At 35.8% G+C, this 22,608-nt stretch overlaps 1 protein-coding gene across 4 annotated transcripts in view; it reads left to right on the top strand.

The window, feature by feature from the left end:
* Positions 1-22,608, top strand: part of ADAMTS6 (ADAM metallopeptidase with thrombospondin type 1 motif 6) — a 293,828-nt gene that overhangs the window by 196,587 nt on the left and 74,633 nt on the right. For 3 of the 4 annotated variants that reach the window (XM_064596173.1, XM_064596170.1, XM_064596171.1), the window contains 4 exons: positions 113-220; positions 10,855-11,000; positions 13,132-13,195; positions 22,180-22,259. In XM_064596173.1, coding sequence (XP_064452243.1) covers positions 113-220; positions 10,855-11,000; positions 13,132-13,195; positions 22,180-22,259 — 398 coding nt within the window. The remainder of the gene's footprint in view (positions 1-112; positions 221-10,854; positions 11,001-13,131; positions 13,196-22,179; positions 22,260-22,608) is intronic. The other variant, XM_045895481.3, reaches the window with a different exon arrangement.

Below are 22,608 nucleotides of genomic sequence, written 5' to 3'. Positions count from 1 at the left end.
CTGGGATGTCTTTTTAAAGTAATGTGAGTGCACATAGGTATATTTTTTGGAAGAAGTGGACATGATTTTAGTCTCTACTTCTGATCAACTTGCTTTTTGCCTTCTTTCCTAGGAAGTGTGTAGAGAGCTCTGGTGTCTCAGCAAAAGCAACCGCTGTGTCACCAACAGTATTCCTGCAGCTGAAGGAACACTCTGTCAAACTGGGAATATTGAAAAGGGGGTAAGCTCAGATGATTTATTATCTTTTTGACAAGTAGACTAATCTGATCCATTTCTGATGTTGGTATTCAACCTCTAGGAAATCATGCATACTAATTTAAAATGCACTTGAGAAAATAGTAGATGCCTAGCCTAATGAGTTAATTGGCACATATAGACATCTGCACATCTGCAGTGTTTGGGAAACTACAGTGACTATTTATTTTCTAGCTCTGTTAAAACTTTCTGTGCATATATGTATATATTTGTATAGAAAATCCAACAATAATCTTGTTGTCATATAATATAGTCTGTTTAGTCATGTAAATCTAGGTTTCTTTCTGATAAATAATTCCCAGGAAAATTATGTGACCCACAAATATATTTTATAACTAGAGTCAAACTAGAGTTGATTTAAAATTACAACATAAGAGGGCTAGTAGTAGAGGAATAATTAAACAATTTACTGAGCATAGAAATTGTAGCTAAGTAATTTTAGTTTCATCAGTCTAGTTTTCAGAAAAATATCATTATTAAGAATTGTTCAAATAGATAAGAATAGTTTACGCTATTTCTGAAATTCTTTAGGAATTGCTATATATGTGAATTCTAGAATTTATTGCTACATGCTGAATTTACAATAATGACTACTACTGTCTTCTGTTCTGAATTCTTCCATTAGTTGGGGGACTTTCAACAAAGATTACACTGCATTTCAGGTTGCAATCTGATGTTTAAATAAAAGAATGAAAGCTTTTGGGCAGCTGTCACAGTTTTATTAATCCTTGCTGACGGCTTCATTCAAGACCTGTGACCTAGTGCCATGTTGATGGCTTTTCCATGCTGAGTTTGGAAATGTTGGTAAATTGTGCTAAATGTATGAATTGATAGGTCATTTTTAAAGGATTAAGGATCTTTTTTTGAGACTTTGTAAGTAGCCAGTAAAAATACAGAGACCTTCACACACTACAAAAAATTCTTTTTTTTCACTGAAGTAATAGAAAATATTAAGAACTGCATTCTTGAAACAACAGTCTAGGTTTATTTTGGAGTCAGCCGTTCTTGTCAACGACAAGTAGCAATTTACATCAATCTGTACTCAGAAGAAATACATAATAGTAAGGGGGGAAAGTTACAGTGAGAATCTCTTTATTTGCCCTTGATTGATTATTATTCTTGTGATCTAGTCCATGGGCCACAGTTTCTTTTTGCCTAGAATAATACTATCACTAAGCCTCATGGCTCTCTTTATTGTACTTTATTTTTAAATCCCAAGCATAAAGAATTCATTCTTTTAAACCTCTCACAGTCCTCCTACTAGCATTCTATAAATTATATAATCACTTCAAGTAAGGAAACCACAGGTAGTGGCTATCTGAGAACACATAGCTCAACCCCACTAATCATTTATATGGTAGGCACATATTTAATATCTTATCATTTGTGCTTAATAATAGGACCCTCAAATGTTATATCTTAACAGTATTTGCATATATGTGATAGAGGTAATATTTGTTTGGAAATTACCGACAATTTTGAGGGATACCAAGAAAACACTCTCAATAATATTAAATCTAATAGTATTGAATTTAAATTTGATAAACAGAGATATAATACTTTAAAGCATATACATGAATAAGCACAGACAGGAGAAAGTGAATAAAATGGGACGAAAATATATTTGATTTCTAAAGATTCACATTCTTTTTTTTAGAGCTTATTTAAGTAATCTCTATACCCAACATGTGGCTCGAACTCATGACCCTAAGATCAAGAGTGACATGCTCTTTCGACTGAGCCAGCCAGGCACCCCTAAAGATTCACATTCTTAATTTTGGATAGTGGTTGTCAACTTTTTGATCCCTAAATCGTTTCTTCAAATGAAATCTACAGAATTCTGATAATATACATTTGAAAAAATGGAAATACTCTTGTTAAAAAAACTCCTTGCCTACCTCCTTACCCTGTCCTTGGACCCTTCTCAGCTTCTTACATGCCTCAACAGAACATCTTGGGCTCCATGAAAGACTATTTAAGAACTTTGTAAGTATAACAAAGTTGGTGTACCAAGAGACCACTCATACTTACAACATCGTAGTTTCATATAGTCAATATGTTGGATTTCACTATCTAAAATTAATCTACAGGGCTCCATGCTAGGCGTAGAGCCTACTTAAAATAAATAAATAAATATTAAAAAATAAAAATAAGTAAGATTAATCTACAAAGCAAATATTAACCATTCTTTCAGAGACATGGACGATCAATAGATAGCTTTATGAAAGTGACTAACAAATCTTAAATGAGTGAATGAAAAGAACAAATACATATGCAGACTTCTAGAAAGGAAAAGGGCAGAGTGCTATGAGAAGACCCTCAAACCATCTCTATCATTAACAGTGAATTTATGAAATGGATTTCAAAGTACCAGATCAACCTACATGTTTAAGAGAAAAAAATAAAAAGGACTAGAAATGGGAGCTAAGCCATTCTTTATTTTTTATTTATTTTTTACTAACTGTACTTGCCATGTTATTTATTTTTGAATTTTTATTGTTAATTTCAGTTATTTTTTTTCCTTAAAAGGGAAGCATGTTTACTGTTGCCAAATGCAGATTTTTCTCTTAAGGCTATATCTATTTGGAAATTAAACCAGAACTCAAAAAAAAAGAAAGAAAGAAAAAGAAAAGAAAAGAAATTAAACCAGAACTCAGAATTTTTACTCCAACCAAAACAGCCATGCAAAGAGCCAGTGACACAAAGTAGAAATTTCTCCTGGTCTAGTCAACTTTGTGTGGCATTAAAATATAGTTGGCATTACCAGTAACCATGATGATGATGATGATAATGAAAATTTTTAAAGTACTTACACTGTGCCAGGCACATATTTGTTCTGTTTAATATTGGCAAAAATCCTATGAGGTGGGTACTGTTTTAACTCTATTTTACAGATGGGGAGAGTAAGACTTGAAAGCCTAAGATTACACTGCAATTTAAAAGCAGAGCAGACTCCAGCCCAGGTCTTTCCGATTCCAAAGTTGAAACTGTGCCCCTCTACACTGCCCCTGATTTTACCTTACCTGCAGATGGGAAATTTGCAGAGAAAAAAGCAAATTTTTCTTGTCACAGGGATAAAGTAAGTCACTGAGCCTGAGATTGGTGGTGACAATGTATTTTACCCTTTAATACTAAGCGGATTTTTCACTTATCTACCTGTAACAATTTGTTATCTCAGGAATTACAATGAGAAAGCACTTTGGGCAGAACATTGAGGTAAGAATATATGATTGTGTTACAACCAGCAAAATCATGAATCTCCACTTTGAAATGAGAGAGATCTATTTCAACATTTTGTAGTGATCTTGTGAGGATGGAGTAAGATGATATCTCAGTGAGCTTTTTGTGGGCTTCTTCAGAGGAAAGGTGCCAGTGTATATTACTAGAGCATCATCATTCATTATTTTCCAACCTTAGATGATGGTGGGCAGAAAATACTTCACCAGACTGTCTTAACTGGCACTAATGAGCATCAGAGAGTATAAGCATGACTTTGTGTGTCTCAGAAACATGAATGGAATACCCATGACTGACCTCTGATCTTAACTTTGAATTTCAAAACTACTGTCTGAAGAAGGAACAAGAAAAAAACCTACATCCTGTCTAGCCAGCAGGATAAAACCAAAGCTGTTCATAGTTTTTTGAATAAATCCTTTAAAAAAAAAAAAAGTCGGGGGAGGGGAGAAATATTGCTCAAGTGATAGCATAGACATATCCAGAGGACTGGATCCACAATGATCTCGTCAAACTCTGGCTGCAAAAGATATGGGATCCCTGCCCGGGGGCGCAGTTCCACAAATGTTCCATGTAAGTATGGGAACTGTTCCATGCACATTTAGCAGATGGAGTAAGAAATATGGCCAAAAAATTAAAAACTGATCTTTGCGTGAGTCCTGGGGGGTCTGACATCGCTATTACAGCCATTGGATGTTTGCCTGAATAAGCCATTCAAGTATTGAATAAGAACCATATGGTCTGAATGGATGTGCTCAGGGACAGTAGCATTAACCAAAGGAGGAAATTTGATGAGCCCAGACGGCGCGCTGGTACTGTGCGTCCATGGGTCACACTCCTGCAAATCAATCAATATAGCTTTCAGCCAAAAGAACTTTCCTTAGTCATGGCATCAACAATAGCTTTTTGGACAGGAATCAGAGGGATGCCATACGTGATAAAATAATAAACAAAGATTTAGACTGTAAAAACTTTGAAAGTAGTGTTGGCATTGTTACTGAGCAGGATATTAAGGAAAATCAAAACTCAATCTTTGCAAGCTCTGATGGTGACCAAAAAGTCTCCAATACTTGGTTTATTGCCAAAAGATTGATTTAATGATTCTACAAGACCAATTAGAGATTATAGCTCAGTATTTAGGCCTACACATACATAACATTGATTCCTAGTATCTTTGCATGGGAAACATAGGACTGGATTAGAATAGGATTATTACAAACCCTTTTAAAGCACTAGACATATAATAGGACATTTGCAGCCCTATATCTTAATTCACTTAAGAGTAGAATGTAATATGTTTTGACTGGGTCCTAAACTATAAACACAGGAAGTGAAAAAAGAATAGTCCTTTCAGTTGCTCTAGAAATTTAAATAGCATGGGATGACAAGTTCTGATTTAGAATTTGGGCTGAAATCAGCTTTTGCATTCCCGCACCTGCACAGAGGAAAGAAAAGGCTTTTAATAGTGCTGTGCTCCAACTCTCAGCTTTTCTGACTTGGGAAGTATGTTCCATTTTGAATCTCCAATATCGCTTCCTTCAAAATCTTAGGATTTCCTTAGGGGTCTCTCATTCCTGATGCTGGCTGGACCCAAAGTGCTGGCTATGGTACAAGATGTACCATAATCGCATCCTAAAATGATTCTCCAATTTTAGTATATGTGCTGCCGAAGCGAGCACCTAAAATGATTCTCATTAAAAAATATATATTATATATATTTAAAAATACTGTGTATACCCATCGTGAAATTTTGCTTTGTGGAATTCTGACAAATTCTCATTTAGATTGTTTGATTTGTAATATATCTTGTTGGAACGTAATTCCCTGATGTAGATCATGTAATATGTAATATGAAAAGTAGAAAATACAACATCAAAAGATGTTGTTTATTAAATGGGTAAGTTTTTTTTTTAAGAAAACTTTTGAAGCCTCACTGGAATGTATCCTCTTTCTAGGTCATTTTAATGACATATTTATTTTATTTAGAAGGAATGTGAAAAGCATGAATGAGCAATGTGAGATTTTATTCTTGAAATGTGATAGTTTTACTTCTGTCACCTCTCTGAATCTGGTTTAACATACCTGAATTAGGAAAAAGAAGGCCAAATTTACCCAATTTATCTAGAAAATTTAGGCTGAAGTAACAAAACTGATATTTAGAATAGTCTAAAATCAATAGGTTGGATATAACCTTTGAGAATAAAGATTAGAAACTGGTCTCCATCTGAATATTTAACTAACTTAGTTTAAAGAAATGAAGTAAAATTCTATGCCTGTAAATAGAGCTTTTACAGGGTTAGCAACTTCACGTGGAAAGCAAATAAGAAGAAAAGTAGAAAATACAACATTCAAAATTCTCAGCTTTATACTTCAAGTTGCTTTATTTGGTATAATCTAATTATATTACTAATGACTTATATTAAAGTCTTGGTGTATACTGATTAATGTAATAATCTAGAAAATTAGCTCAACTTGTTCCACATGAAGTTCCCTAGAGGTTTCTTAAAGCATTTACTATTAAGTTAAATAAGTTTCTTCTCTAAAATCAGTGTACTACGTTAAGATACTTACCAGCGCTAGAGCACAGAAATAGCAAGATTTCCAAAGAGATCCTTTACTGTAAGTATAAGGCAGGGCAAAACTAAACAAAACTTTGAGACCATTTTGCCAGAGATCAATATCAACCAAGTCCTTTGGTAGATTTATAATTTCTTTGAAGGCATGTCTGCATAGAACTAATTTCTGAAGCTGTCTAATCCAAACCACATTGGATTTGAAAACTAAAGTTAGTCCCTATCTTTTAGGTAGGGAATCTGAAGAAACAAATTACTTGCTTTGGACCAGGGATATTGCTAGAATAAGAGCTCAGGTTTTGTAACACAGACTACACACAGACTGAATTAACTTGTTAACTAATTAAATAAGTTGTTAACTGGTTATTAAGCTAAACTCTAGTCTTTTGTCAACTGCTAGATGACTGATACATTACTTTTTGAGAATTTTTCATTTTTTAGCCATTAATATTTGTTTTTAACTTTCTGATACAATTGTCTATTACGTTATAACTCCATGGAACAGATAAAATTCAATAGCATAAATTTATGCAATAAAAGGTTCTAGTAAGTCACTTATGAAATACTGCTGTGTAGATGTTAATTGATGATGAGAACTGAGGAGCATCCTACAAACTGAATATTGTGTTTGTCCTTTACCTTAAGAGTAAGTTTTAAAAAGAAAATGAGAATTTATGTGACTTCTCTCGCTGTCCTGCATTTTGTGGGCATCTAGGAAACATATATAACAATATTATAAAATACTTTGGAACCTACATCTTTCAGTATTCTTATGGCCTTCATCATTTCTCTGTCCCCTGAAAAATGCAAAAAATAAAGTTTTTATCTATAAATTACAAGAATACTCAGAGGTCTGAAATAACATGTAGCTGTACACTTGCAACTAAGAGTTTTTATCTCTAGTGTTATTTTGTATTTTATGAAGTAAAGATAGTACAGTATACTTTAATATACTTCTAATATATAACCCTACACCTACATTGTTTTTTTCCCCCACTGATTTCTGTGTATTTTGGACAAATAATCCTTTTTCTGTCCAAAGTGACTTTGAGCAAGTCAGCCTCCTTAAGGTTCTGGTTTCCTCCTGTGAAAAAATGAAGCGTTTAGACCACGTGAATTCCAAAGTCCCTCTGAGCTTTAGCTGCAACTCTGTGATTATATAAAATAAATGTAAAATTAAATTTTAATGTTATTTGGCATCAATAATGCTAAATTTCTAACTTGAAAAACAGGTAAATTTTAAAATTTGGAATTTTTTAAAGTGTTAGTTGCCATTAATTGAAACCACAGGGAATAAAACCAGGAATTGCTGGTCAGTAATACATTGCTCAGTTATTCCCAAAGGAAAATAGGCGCAGGCATAAATATTAGTTGGCCCAGATTGTGACTTTTGTATAGGTGGAGGCCTAACACAATTGGGATATCATTATACAAATGGTTGGTTTTCAAAATCAATTAAGTAAGCTGTAACCTGGCAGCTGAAATATTCTCTCCCTCTCAAGTGTACGTTGTTATTAGTAGCCCGGCTCCCAGGGTTGATACTGTATTATCAGTTCAGCCAGCTACCTCTGGTTCGCCATTTTGGACAGATGATTTTTTTTCTTCATGGTAATTTTCATAAAACTAATTATCTTTCATAATGTCCTACTTCAACATTTATTAGACTTGGGGTTGGAATGCTCTGCCTTTATAGCCAATCAAATTTTGACTTTCTCTTGCCTAATTTTTGAAGGACAAATGATAATTAATTACCCAGTACTTCTCTGAAAAAATTCCTTCATGTTGTTAAAACTACTGAAAATTAACTGAGTGCAACTACTATGGAAACAAAGATGAATTTGACTTTTTGTTTACCCTCCAGTATCTCTAGTTCCTTCCTTACATGTAGTAACCAGAATAGAACACAGAATTCTATAATTTAAGTAATGTATTCATTCATTCAATAAATTTTTGTAGTATATCTACTACATGCTAGACACTGTTCTAGACATTCAGCATTTCTAATAGAACATTCTGTGATGATGGAAATGTTCTAGATCTGCTCTGTCCACCATGGTAGTTACTAGCACATGTGGCTATGGAGCCCTAGAAATGTGGCTAGTGGGTCTGAGGAACTGAATTTTACATTTTAATTAAATTTAAATAACATAGTCATTGCTATATAATGCTATGTATTAAATATATATGTATTTAAAAAAAAACAGGCTCATAGATACAGAGGACAATTTGGTGGTTGCCAGCGGTGGGAGAAATGGGTCAAACAGTTTTTGGTTTTGTCTTTTTAGTTTAAATAATTTTTTATAATAAAGGGTATTAAAAATTCTGTCAACAAATTTAAAAATGCTGAGAGCCATCAACTATAGGAAGAGATAAACGTGCACCATTCGCTGTGGAGAGAAACAAATCTTCCTAAGGGTGCTTAATGATTTCTTTTTGCATTCTGAAAAATTTGTGTGGCTTCCAAGAATTCGTATTATCATCATCATCCAGAGCTGGCAGGAACTTAGCTCTCTCTAGGACTTTGGAAGGTTATGAGTGCTGTCCACACCACATTTAGATCTCTGCAGTTGCATAAGCCTTATTTCTACATGTGAGCATTCCATTTTAACAATGGTATTAGCTAATTTCATTGAAGACCTAATATGAGACAACCACTGTTATAAGCACTTTATGTGCCCTACTAGAGGGATGGTGTTATTATTCCCATTTTACAGATAAGAAAATGGAGATCCAGAGAAATTAAAGAATTTGCCCAATGGTTACTAATATTTACAGAACTCTTTCTATGTATCAGATACTTTCTACCATGTTCTTCACATTATCTTTATTTAATCTCACATGCTATAGGCTCTATTATTATTTACCTTTTTATTTATGAAGAAGCTCAGATGCAGATAGGTCAAGTTACTTATTCAGTATCTCAGTTCTTATTCAGGTCTCAGTTCTCAACCATCATACTATCCTGCCTCTCAGGATATATTTTGCTGGAATAACTTGATTATTTGTGGGCTTAGATTTGTTGCTGAATTTGCCCCTTCAAAGCATAGATGAATTACCTAAAATGAGTAGGGAGCTATGTTCATAATTTTTAAAATAAATAAATAGCCATATGTACATCTCCTGGTTTTACATACTAATGAGAAGAGATAAATACTAAAGAAATAATTTAAAAAATAAACAGGGTAATTTAAAATAGAGGTAAGTGCTAAGAGGGAACTAAAACAGGAGGATGTAATCTCTATTATACCCTGGAGTTGGAGGTGGGAGGGTGGGAAGGAGTGGGGAGATACCCCTCTTCAGAATAAGGGTAGTCAAGGAGAAACCTTTCTGATGAAAGGACACTTGATTGAGACCAAATGATGAGAAGACAGCAACATAAGTAATTGGGAGAATAATATTCCCAGAAGGACCAGCAAATGCAAATGCCCAAAAGAGGGAACAAACTTAGTGTATTGAGGAAAAGAAAGAAGTCCAGTGTTCTGGACCAATCTGCAAGGGAGAATAAGACTGGAGAAGGAGTTAGGGGTCAGATCACAAAGGCCACCGCTGACCAGAGTTAAGGGAAGTAGGAAAGTAGTGCAATCATTTAAGCAAAAAGTGGTATGACGTGATAATATGTTTTTTAAAAGAACTCTCTGAAGCTTACTAGAGAATGGGCTGATTAAGGGTAGAAAAAAGTAGAGGCTTAGAGACCAGGTAAGAAGCTATTCCATTTGCCTATTTTGTCTGATGTGGTAGCCATGAAAATGATGAAAAGTGAAAGAATTCCGGCTATGTGGAAATAGTGTAATAGACTCATTACTTTCTAAGTATCATATATCAGAATACCTTTGCATTTTAATATAAAGTTGAATTTTTGTTTAACAATGACGTTGCTGCCAGTTATTCAACTCTAAGAATGTTTCTTATTGTTATTCATATAAACAAATGACTTTCACAGCATCAGTATGGTTTGTCAAAATTTGGTAATTCAGAAAAATGCACCAGTAAAAACCTAGAAATCCTTGGTTTAAAAAAAAAAAGGCTTTCATTTTTTACCATATTCTGCAAATAAGATTTATCATGTTAGAGTTATGAGCTGATTATGTGATGTCTGTGTCTCAATAAGTTATTCCTGGCTCTCTAGTTACATGCAGTATGTGTGGTTGGTTTACTGCAGAGTAAAGCTGAAAGAATTCCAGTACACATGTTCATGCAGGGACTATACACATGGCTAGTCAGTGTATGTAAGAGTTTTTTGTACCCTGTCCCTAGTATCTTGGCATTACTTTTATTATGTCTGCAGGACTCGTGTAGATGAAATGCCACAACACATTCCTTTACTATTGTAGCCTCAACCAGCCTTTTTTTTTTTTTTAAAGTAAAAGCAATTACCATCATAAAAATTCCTTACTGGGGAACTTTCCATATTGCGTTATCATTCCATGAGCCTAATAATAGTGGAATATAAAGAAAAAAAATTCTAATGCTAAAATATCTAAAAAAGACTTGAGTTCTCTTTAATGAGAAATACTAGGATTCTGGAGGAAGAGAAATAAAAAAAGGAAGTAAAGTCAAGTTTTCTAGACTCCTGGTACAGGTTAGAGATTTATAAATCATTGCCTAGCCAAAGATAATTTGCAAATCACATGCACCTTCGCCATTGTCTAAACACAGTTAAAGAACTCTCAGTCTATTATCTATTGGAGAATGCTAATGCCTATAATTGGTCATTGCCGGACCTTATGTATTTCTAACCTGATAGCTCTATCTGCCTAAAAGCTAATTCTGTGTTTTCTGTGAAATCTTGCAGTGGTGTTATCAGGGAGATTGTGTTCCTTTTGGCACTTGGCCCCAGAGCATAGATGGGGGCTGGGGTCCCTGGTCACTATGGGGAGAGTGCAGCAGGACCTGCGGGGGAGGCGTCTCCTCATCCCTAAGACACTGTGACAGTCCAGCGTAAGTAGCTAAAGTAAGCCGGAGCCAACAAAAAGACACAGTTGGAAATGATTCAAAGCTGTGGTTTCACATGTTATCTGTAAAAACGTTTCACTAGTGAGCCAAGTGTTTGTCTTCTGAACAAGCAATAGGCACAGGAGAGTGGAAGAGCCTTGTTAGAGAGACTTTCTTTTTCTTCCTTCCCCCTTACTGTGCAACTAAAAATAAAAGAAAAAGAAAAAAAAATAGCATTGTTTATCTATCCCAGGTATAGCTAGACCTTTAATCTAGTAATAATCAGATAGATTTCCCCCTCCAAAAACTACTGAATTATGGATGAATCCAGGTCTGCTCTTAGCTACATTACCATTATTCCCAGAAAACGTAAGTCTTTTCACATGTCACATAAAATTATTACTGCTACATTAGTATTAAAAGGACCAATGAGAGCACTTCAAGGGTTGAAATGCCTTGATTCGCATCACAAATCACAATGAAAAGAATACTGACCATGTGTTAAAATAGTTTCCATTCACATGCCCCTATTAATCATCTTCCGGAGCTGCCACCACTTTTCTCCCCGTGACTATTTTATGCAGGTCAGACTGTTCCTCTCCCACCACTCTTTTTCTCCGGTCAGAGTCCCCCTGGTGAAAGGCCAGCCACATCAGTATTCTTTGGTAGCTGTATTGCTTCTGTCTCCCACCAGTGCCCATTACAGGTGGACCAGTCCCCCAGTTAGACTTTCCTGTCCCCCCCGGAGACTAAACTGCTCCTTAGCTGCTGCATGTCAAGTGCTCCCCTTTTTGTCTCTAGCTCAGGTTGCAGGCCTCCTTTCCCAACTAGTGTTTGGTGCAGCATGGCGTTATAATATCCCTTCTGCTTTTTATCTCTTCCTGGGGAAAAGATAGTCAGCTTTCATTTTTTATTTTTCTCTTTTTAACTCAGGATCCCTCTCTTTGGTTCCCCTCTCTAAATATCTCTTTTCTTCTCTTTTACTCTTTTTAGTTTGAAATTATTTCCCTTTACACTCATTCTGTGTTTCCATTCTCCAGCTTTCTTTCCATTATTATCTTTCTGCTATAACAGAGCTAGCTCACTGTCACCCACTCATAAACTAGTCATGCTACCATCATCCCCACACCCTTGTTTTTGTCTGACCAAACCATTTCTCCCAAGCTGATTTAAATTGGGCCATTCCTTTTCCTTTTTAGAATCAGTATCCACTGGCATTCAAAATATATTCAAAATGTAACTTTAATTATTCCATTGACTACCAGTGAGCCAAAATTATAATTATACTTGATCTTTTTCAAACAAGTACAGAATAATTACCTAAGCTCAACTGCAGGCTACTATAAATTAGTAACCAAAACCATAAACATCTATGATAATAAGTAATATACCCAGATCCTTAAGAGAATGACTTGGACTTCTTTTAAAAGAAGTTAGTTTTTTCTGTTCAAAATAGCATGCCCAAATAATAGCATATGACTTTCCTTAATGTTAAATATTTAAAAAATTAATTTATGTAAGTCAAATATTGGACATCTTACTTTTTCATTAATTGGAGTGTAATATACAGTATATAATGCAAAGCCATCTGATTTTTAAATGTAATTTTTCAAACTTCATATAATGAGATAGAAATCCATTTCTGCATTATTTACTTTGAACTGAAGCTATTTCCAGAGAGTTGCTTAGTATTCTGTCATTTCTAGTCCGGAAAAAATAGTAAATTTACCATTTCCTACTTGGTGAACAGATAGTATCAGATTATGTGTTTTGTTGAATACGATTCAAGTGGTTTTTCATTATAAGTAAGTGATTTTTAAACTTATTGTGTTGAACTGAGTACCTGCTTACTATGATAATTAGAAAAAAAAATTATTTAATTGCATTTTCTTAAGAATGTAAATCATGACAGCTTAGAGTCTTGTAAAGTTATTCATAGCAAACTGCCTTAGTTTTTATGTTCAGCAACCATAATCATTATTGCTAACAATCACCAGCATGATTGTTATTTTAATAACTAGTAAAATGTCAAATTTTGTATTTTCTTAAAATAAATGCTAATATGTTTTCATCAAGCAATATATATACTCTTTATGTAGACAGATATATTCACATGTTAAACAAAATATGTTTTCAGACCTTCAGGAGGTGGAAAATATTGCCTTGGGGAAAGGAAACGATATCGCTCCTGTAACACAGATGTAAGTAAAACCAAACTTTGCTATGAAAAATTAGCTTACATTTCCCCTAGAGCAGGGAAATTTTTAAAACTGTAAGCTATTTGGTCATAAATCCATGTGTGTGAAGGTCACATGAATTTTTTAAATTGTTAATAGTGAATGGAACGGGCCTCACGTCCAGAAATTCCATCAACAGGGGACAAGGGGAAGCTCCAGCACTAGGAGCAAATACAATCTCCCCCCAGTAGGTACCAAGAGAGAGTCGTAGGTCCCCCAAAATGACTTGGTCCCTCAACTCTCACACCTTTGCCACCACTATCTTTCCACCAGGATTAATCTTATTATGCCCATAAAATAAGATTATTTTATGCTTGCCACTGTAAGAAGCCCCAGATTCCCAGGTCATTCCTCATCTCTTGCCATCCAATCCCATAAAGTTCTGCATATCACATCTTCTGTTTTGTATCTCTGCCCAGCTACTGAAACATTTCTTCTGGGCCCTTAGGAATTCATGATCCATTAGCAGCAAAAGCCCTTATATCTTGATGTCTCTGAATTTTCCTTCTCTTCACTTTGTTGTTTTAATGGAAACTGGCTGTCCTCTAATGATACTTAAAATAAACTTTAGGCTTCTAAAGGTGTTTTCTCCCTTAGCTCTTGAATGAGTGGAAGTGAATTGACTTTTTTTTTCAATATCTCATTACCTCTTTCAGATCATTCTTCCTCCCTCCTACCTAAAAACCACACCTTTTAATTTCATGTCATCAGACTGTTACACAGTATTCCTCACCGTCATGCTCTCCAACTCTATTCTTATCTTAATTCTTGGTTATTTCATAAATATATAGATATTTTCCTAATATCTTCTCTTCTGGATTTTTCCATAAACATACAAACATATTGTTATTTCTCCTATCTTAAAAAAACAAAAACAAAACACGTGCCAGTTCTTTTCACATTTTTTTATTCCCTTTGAAACGAAATTCCTCAAAAGAGTTATATACTTCCATATCCAGTTCCTCTTCTGATTTTTTCCAAAACTGTTCCTGTCAGATTTTTGCTGCCATCATTCTACTAAAAATGCTCTTGTCAAGTCAAAGGCTAGATGACTTCCATGTTGCTAAATCCAATAGTCAATTCTGAGTGTGCTCATCTTACTTGATAGTCAGTAGGCTTCCATAACATACAACTTTTTGGTTGTCCTTTTTTACTGCTACTTGTTTTTTCTCATTCTCCTTTGCTGGTTCCTACTCTTTTTCTCTTACTTCTTAGAGTGTCCAGGACCTAGTCCTTGCCCTTCTTTTGTGCACTACCAGTATTTATTTCCTTGGTGATCTCATCCAGTTTCATTGCTTTCAATAGCATTCATATGTCCTTTGACGCCCAAATTTATATTTTTAGCCCAGATTTCTTTCATGGATTCCAGACTCGTATATTACCATTGATTAGACTTTTAATAGACATCTGATATTTAACATGTCCAAATGTTATCTCTAAAACATTTCCATTTACCTGTACCTCCCAGTTTTTCCCATCTCATATGTCAACGCCCTCTACCTCAAGCCAAAAACCCTTGAGTCATTCTTGATTCCATTCTCTCACAGCTCATATCCAATCCCTCAGGAAATCCCATTGGCTTTCCCTTCAAGATATATCCTAGATCTGACTACTTCTCACTGCCTCCACTGCTACTCCTCTGTTCTTCACTGACTTAGTCTGAAGAGCTTTTTCAGTGGATTTCCCATTACTACTCTTGCTCCCTACAGTTCTCAATACAGGGGTCAGAGTGAGTCAAATTATATCCTTTACTCAAAACCCTTCAATGACTCCATTTTACTTTAATCCAGGGCCCTTAGAAAGGCCTGCAAAGACTATACAATCTAGCCCTCTATTACTTTTCTGAACTAATCTCTTAACTATTTCCTCCTCAGTAACCCTGCTCCAGCCACATGGGCCTCCTTCCTTGTACATACCAGGCACGCTCCCACCTCAGGGCTTTTGCATTGCCCATTTCCTTTACCTTATATACTCTTCTCCCACAATATCTACATGGCTTACTCTTTTACCTCACCTTTATTCAACTGTCACCTTCTGAGTGAACCCTAGCCTGAATATCATATTTAAAATTGCAATCTTCCCTACTTCCTACAACCCTGAGACTCCTAATCTCCCTTACCCTGCTCTATTTCCCCCCATACATACTTCTAATATACTCTCTAGCTTATTGATCATATTACTTCTATGTTACATTTGCATCCTGAAGTAATAACATGTAGCTTCAATTACAATGATCGTTTCAACCTACCAGCATTATTCATTCATTCACTCAACAAACCATTGAGTGCCTATTGTATATCAGACTGTTCTAGAGTGAGAAAGACAATCTCTGCTCTCAAGGATCTTATAATTTCCTGGGAAATCAGTTAAGTGCAGAAAATCACCATTCAGCGTGATAAATGTATGATATCTTAGAATAAGTATGGGATGCTATAAAAGCACATAGAATGGGCACATAGCCTAATTAAGGATTTAGGGATTTCTTCCCATAGGAAGGTAAAGATATGAAGGCCAAATAGGAGCTGACCAGAAAAGAAGAACGTGACAATGAGAGCATTCTAGGTAGAAGGAAAATTAAGTGCAAGACTTGTAGGTTAAACAGCATGATACTTACTTGGAGGTAGTAAGACACCATTCAAAAACTTAGCCTCAGATTTATACTTTATGTGAGAATGGATCAGAGAAGGTGAGACTACAACAGAACAATAAACAGATCAGAAAGAATTTAAGGGTACTGGTGGGAATGACTGAAGTGCTGAGTCATGCATTCTGCACTGGGAATGACAGTCTAAAGAGGGCTAAGAGGAGAAAATTAAGGACCTAACTTCAAAAATCCATACAAATTGAAGAACCAATGTAGTAGTAGGAAAAACACGGTGAGGGAGATAGAAGGTATGGGGATCAGAGAATGGAATGTACTTGAATTTCATATATGACAAGTGAGACTATTCTCAATGATGACAAATCTGCAGTGTGGCCAAGGGAATACATGCCTAGCCTTGGGCGAGATGAAGGAGTTCAGGGGTCTTCAAGGCCAGGGAATTTGGGGAGTCTTCTATGCAGATGTTGAGGTCACTCAGGATGATGTTAAAACCTGGAGTATAGAGTGAGACTGTGAACCAGGTACCAGATCCTTTAATAAATAGAGAAAATGACCATGATGAGGTCAGGAGGAATGATGAAGCCAAATTGTAGAACTTACTATTGGTGGATTGGCATTTCTATTACCAGCTTTGTCTTCTGTTTTAGCTTTCAGCAAATGATACAATTTGTATCAGGCGCCCCCCCAAAATTTTTTTTTAAAAATGTGAGTGTAGGGCGCCTGGGTGGCTCAGTTGGTTAAGCGTCTGCCTTCGGCTCAGGTCATGATCCCAGGGTCCTGGGATCAAGTCCCGCATCGGGCTCCCTGCTCTGCGGGGAGCCTGCTTCTCCCTCTCCCACTCCCCCTGCTTGTGTTCCCTCTCTCGCTGTGTCTCTCTCTGTCAAATAAATAAATAAATAAAATCTAAAAAAATAAAAAATTAAAAAAATAAAAATGTGAGTGTAAACGAAAAACAGAACTTTTAAGTTTAATTAATTTAAATTCAAATAGCAACATGTTGCTCATGGCAACCATGTTGGACAGCACCGAGCTACATAGTCTAGCTATGCAGTAGAAAAATAATTGTTATAAAGAAGACTTTAAATATTATATATAAAATTCTCAAAACAAATCAATCTTAGATCATTTTGGAAACAAATGTAGAATATTTCCATTTTTGGTAATGATAGAGTAAGTTACTCTGACAGAACTCTTTTTAAGAATTATTGAGTAAGAATGTTTTAAAGCATCACTTTAAAATCTGCAAATAACTGACAAGATAGTGAGGGAAATTCCTGAAGGTCAAATTCTTTGAGAAAGGGGAACTCAAAAATGTAAGTGGAGCATCAGAGCACCTAAAGTACTTTTGCCCTGACAATATTCAGAGGAAGAGACCAGATAAACTGCTACTGTGTCTCTCTCCTTCCTATAAGGAAAGCTTTTCCCAAAGCTCCTCCCTTGTTCCCTTGGCGGACTTCATTCATGTTTTATTGGCCTGGAGGGTACATATCCATTTTAAACCAGTCATGGGAAAAAAGAATGGGATTACCATAATTGGTTTAGATTAATCCATATTTGCCCCTAAAAGGAAGTTAAGGTCATCTTTCCTGAGAGGTAGATTCCTGGGCAAAAATCAGAATTCTGTTAGCAGTAAAGTGGAGAGTGACAGATCCTGGGTACGCCACACATGTTTGCTCAGAGCTCGTTTAGTTTCCAGCTTTACTAGTAGAAGTAGCAGCAACAGAAGTAGTAGTGATAGTAGCTGCTGCTAACATTTACTGAGCATTCACTGTGTGCCAGACCCATTAATTTAACCGTATTTTCTTCCCAATCTGAGAGTTCTTCTCCTTCTCCTGGCCAGTGAATTGGCTTGCTGAGATATTTTAAATTTTTATTCTTTCAATAAAAATCTAGAAAAAATATGCTAATTTAAAGTTTTGGTATAATCTGTTCTATTACAGCTTTGCCTCTGCAACACAAATTAGCTCATAAGTGATTGTCATTTTGTGCCATATTTTTTGCCACTAAGTGATATAGTGACTAAAGTCAAACTACATTGATACAGCTGAATGGTAGAGGAAAATTGTAGTGTAAATGTTGACCCTTTATCCCACAGTCTTCTTTTTGCTAGTTTGGCCTCATGCTCTGTCATAGAACTCCTTATCATGTGTTTCTGCCTGTTCTTTCTACATTGGCCTCTTGTCTCTATAACTCAACATCCTCAACCCTTTCTAAATTATTTCACTTTTTTTTGGTGGGGGTGAAGATAAAGTCCTATGTTTACTCCAGTATTCCCTTGTTAGGAATTTGCCAGGTATTTTTTAAACTGTGCTAGTATTTTATTAGAATTGTTATTGTTTTTGTTAGTGTCCTGTCTTTGATTTGTCTGCCTCTAGCACTATTTTTCTTATATGCCTGCTATTTTTACTGTGCAATTTTGTAGAAAGAGGTTTTTTAAGAGTGTATTAGAGTAGAAACTCCTATATTTTATAAATCTATTCTAAAGTTTCTATTATATAGACTGTATTATAAGACAGAGAATTTAATGATAAATCATGAAGAGTGAATTGATTGTAGTTAAGATTGAGTCATGCAAGCAAGAGAACTTCAGTATGTTCCAGTAAGCACAGACTGGTGTTACTATGGAAGTATTATAGGGTTATTGTGTTTGTATTTTTTAAATTAACCTTGGAACTTTTTTCTAAATGTACAATGGTTTATTTATTTATTTTCAAGATTTTATTTATTTATTTGACAGAGACACAGCGAGAGAGGGAACACAAGCAGGGGGAGTGGGAGAGGGAGAAGCAGGCTTCCTGCTGAGCAGGGAGCCCGATGTGGGGCTCGATCCTAGGACTCCAGGATCATGACCTGAGCTGAAGGCAGACACTTAACGACTGAGCCACCCAGGCACCCCTGTACAATGGTTTAAATGTTCTTTTTTTCCCCTGTATTGCCTGGGTGTTAATTTAAGGGATTCCAGAGTATACTTGTCTTTATTAGATCAGTCTCTAAACTTAGTGCATTTTTAACATCATTTAATACTGTGCTCATCATATTTAGTGACACTGTAAATAATATCTAAGAGACATTTTTACACTTAGTTAAAATCAATTTGACAGTCAAAAACTAGGAAACAATTCATAAGCATTTTGGCTTGTCATTTGTGATCCAAGAGCTTTTCTTGAGACTTAAATAGGGAATAAAGGATAATTGCAAATGATCCTGGAAGAATTTGCAAATCATTGCACAGAATGAGATCATGTTAGGCAGTCAAATGGCAGGAGCACCCATTTATGAATCTTGGAGGTTTGCTCTCTGCTGTTTAATTTATGCTCAGAATGGACATTATAACAAAAAATAGAAAATCTATGAGGCACCTGGGTGGCTCAGTTGGTTGAGTGCCTGACTCTTGATTTTGGCTCAGGTCATAATCTCAGGGTCTTGGGATCGAGCCCCATGTAGAGCCTACTTAAAATTCTCTCTCTCCCTCTCCTCTGCCCCTCCCCCCACATTCAGGCCCCCACCCCCAACACCTGCTCATGTGAGTTCTGCACACAGGCACACGTGCACTCTCTCTCTCTCAAAAAAAAAAAAAAAGAAAGAAAGAAAGAAAAGAAAAAAAACAAAGAAAAGAAACAAAATCTAGGAGATGTTAGTCTGATCCACATGTCTTTGATAGAGCCTACTTGCATTCCTTTTAAGATCTTACAACCCATTCATAGCCTGTCAGTTTCTCATGTAGTATAGCAGTCTTGACCTTCTCATTTCTGTGATTGGCCAGCTAGTACTATAGATTACCACTTTAGTTCTCATGTTTTTACATATCATAATTATTTATCATTGTTAGTCATTACTCTCTGATTAGAGTTGAGTTAGCTTCATTAAAATCATAAGTGAAAAACAGAATAAATTAGAAAATCCAAGAAAAAGGAAAATAATATTAAGTTGGGATCAATACTTTAAATATGTATCATAAGCTTCTTCTACATAATAAGATGGACCACACATTTTACTCTGAGTTTCTTAGAGGCATGAGTAAACAGGCAAACACTATCAGTTCTAAGTTTCATAATGTCAAGTAGCCACAACAAAAAGAGATATATCGCAAAGGAACACTTTACTATTTTGAAGGTTTGATTCTCCTATAGGGATCTCCACATTGGTGAATCAGATTGAAACATGCAAGGCTGACAGTACTCTTTTTGCTTAAATTAGAGGAAAAATTAAAACTGAGAAACTTTGTAGGCCAAGTAGTCTTAAAAAGTGGCTAGCACAAAAACAAGACAGCCACACCTGTCCCCAGTGCTGATTTAATTCCCACCACAGGCATTTGAAGGATAGAGGAATGGTAGAAAGACAAGAGCTGTCCAGTGGACAGGGAACAATGTTCCCATTATTTCCTGTTCCATTTACCCCAGTTGGAAGGAAAAAGATCCCCAGAGATAGAAGAGGTAACTTGTAAAGAAAAAAATCTCTATCTTTAAAAAATTTAAAAATAGGTCAGAAAATTGTATCCAGCTGTAAAATTAGCTTGACCAGTCTCAACAGTAACCTAATCAGCCTGGAGGCCAAAGGTATTCACATGTTCGACTCTGAAGCTGATTATCTGCATTAGGATGCATTAGGCAGTTTGTTCCCTAGATCATCATCGGTCACCCCAGAAGCCTTCAGAAGCAACTAGACAAGGACTCTTTCTTTGACATCCATATATATGATGGGCTCTAGGACAGAACAGCATGTAAAGACAATAACTGTAGCAGGAACAAATTAAAATGGTTTTCATCTTGAAGCTACTGAGAAATCAGGAGCTTTTATTATAGAGTAGAATTGGATGAAGTTAGGTCTCACCATTAAAGTAGCAACTATAATAGAATATTTGGGATCATAAGCTAATCTAATAGATAATAGACATGGCCCTTGTGAGACTTTGGTTTGAAGAGCAGAATTTTATGGAAGTCATAACGCCATAAAAAAAGACATTTCTACATTTCCAAAAAGAATTTCCTGTTTTAGCTTAGCTACTCTCCAAAACCAAAGGGGAAAAAAAATCCTTGTTTTTCCTGTTGTATGTTATTTGTGATTTGTGTGTCTGCTTGATAATGTGACTAGTGTGGGGTGACCAGATTAGGTGGAGGCTGGCAGCACTGGTAGTGAAAGAACTCACCCAAGGCAAAACAAAGGAGGTAGATGTTTATCAAATACACCACAAGGGAGAGGCGGGCAGGACAGCAAAGCAGACTGTCTGCCAAGAGGCAGTGGTGGGGGTTGCAGTTAAAGAGGGAAGGTGAGGAAGTATGGGAATGTATGGAATTTTCCTTTTTTTGGTATCTGTGTGTGGGTGTAAGTAACCCATAGGTCAGCTAAGGCTTATGGATATTTGGAGGTGGGTTCCCTAACAGGCTGTTTGTATTCAGCATGGGGCTTGGGTCACCGTGCGCCCTTCTACATTACTCAGGTTTCCATTGTTCAAGTTGGTTGCCTAAAAGCAACCTCTACAACTAGGGTAAAACTTCTGGTGAAATACCTAAGCTTCACTCAGGCTGTGATGGAAAGTTGTATTTGTCTTGCATCTTAAACATCGCATTTCCTCCTCTATCTTATACATCAAAACTATTTAAAAAATTATGGACTCAGAAGGGTTTCTAGGTCATCTGCTGTCTGTTCAAAAATTTAAGCATAAATTATATAGTACCTAGGTATTTTCTCAGTCAGTGTTTCTAGAGGAGCATGCTATTCTGCAATTTTTTTCTTCTTCAAGACCTTGCTTATGGTCATTAAGAGGTGATACACTCCTTTGGTTGTGGAGAAAGATAGCCTATATTTCAAGGTAGGATTGTAGTGGGAAAAGTATGGATTTTGGCTTCAAATTGACTTGTTTGAATGCTGACTGTAACTCTTATTGCTGTTTGGTCTTGGCAAAATAATCTCACTAAACTTCAGGGAACTCCTTTATAGAATATAATTATATCCACCTTGCAGGATTGTTTGAGAATTAAAAGAATTAACACATGTAGAACATCCAGTGCTACTTCCTAATACTTAATCTGTACTCAATACAGTGTAGTTAATATTGGAGACATTTTTGTTTCCAAGCAGATTACAAAAATTACAAAATACTTTCATACATAACCTCATTATATCTTCAAATCACTTTTATAAAGAGGAAGAACAAGTATTTTTTTTTTAAGTATTTTAAAATGAGGAACTAATCCTGAGCAGTACCATGGAAGGGATTGAGTCAGGCATAGGATTTCTGAGTACTTATTTAGTGCTCTTGTAACAGATGGAGCCCCTGGGAGGTGGGTGTGGCAAGGTAAGCTTCTCTGAAAGAGTTTGGTCACCTTTGACATTGTCTTACTTCCAGTCTAACCTTACCCTGCAGCAGAACCAGATAGCTGAGAACATTCTGAAACTACAGACCTTGCCCCCAGGGAGAGGTGTGGGGTAAGTGATAACAAGGTACAGAGTTGATCCATTAACAGTGTTATAACAGTGTCCCAGGTTATAATTAGAAAACAGGTATGTCTCCAACACTGGATTTTTATGAATATTATATATAATATTTTTATAGTATTATATGTGGCAAAAAAGTAATAGGAGCAAGTATCATTAATCTTCTTTGGGTTAGTATGACTTTTATGGTGTGTATCATGTTTTGAAAAATAAGGACTAGTTTCTAAACACAGAATAGAGCTTGCTTGTTTATTTTGTTCTTAAAAGGGATGCTTTAAAAATTACAAAGTGAATGTTGCCTAACATTTTCACAGGCTTAGGGGAAAGGGTTATGCTATGG

This window comes from Mirounga angustirostris, unplaced genomic scaffold (genome assembly GCF_029215605.1).
Source record: "Mirounga angustirostris isolate CCGP_5_RB_7025 unplaced genomic scaffold, mMirAng1.0.hap1 SCAF_7, whole genome shotgun sequence".
Classification (NCBI taxonomy): domain Eukaryota; kingdom Metazoa; phylum Chordata; class Mammalia; order Carnivora; family Phocidae; genus Mirounga; species Mirounga angustirostris.
The sequence above is the reverse complement of the archived record's forward strand: the minus strand, read 5'-3'. Positions and strand labels throughout refer to the sequence as shown.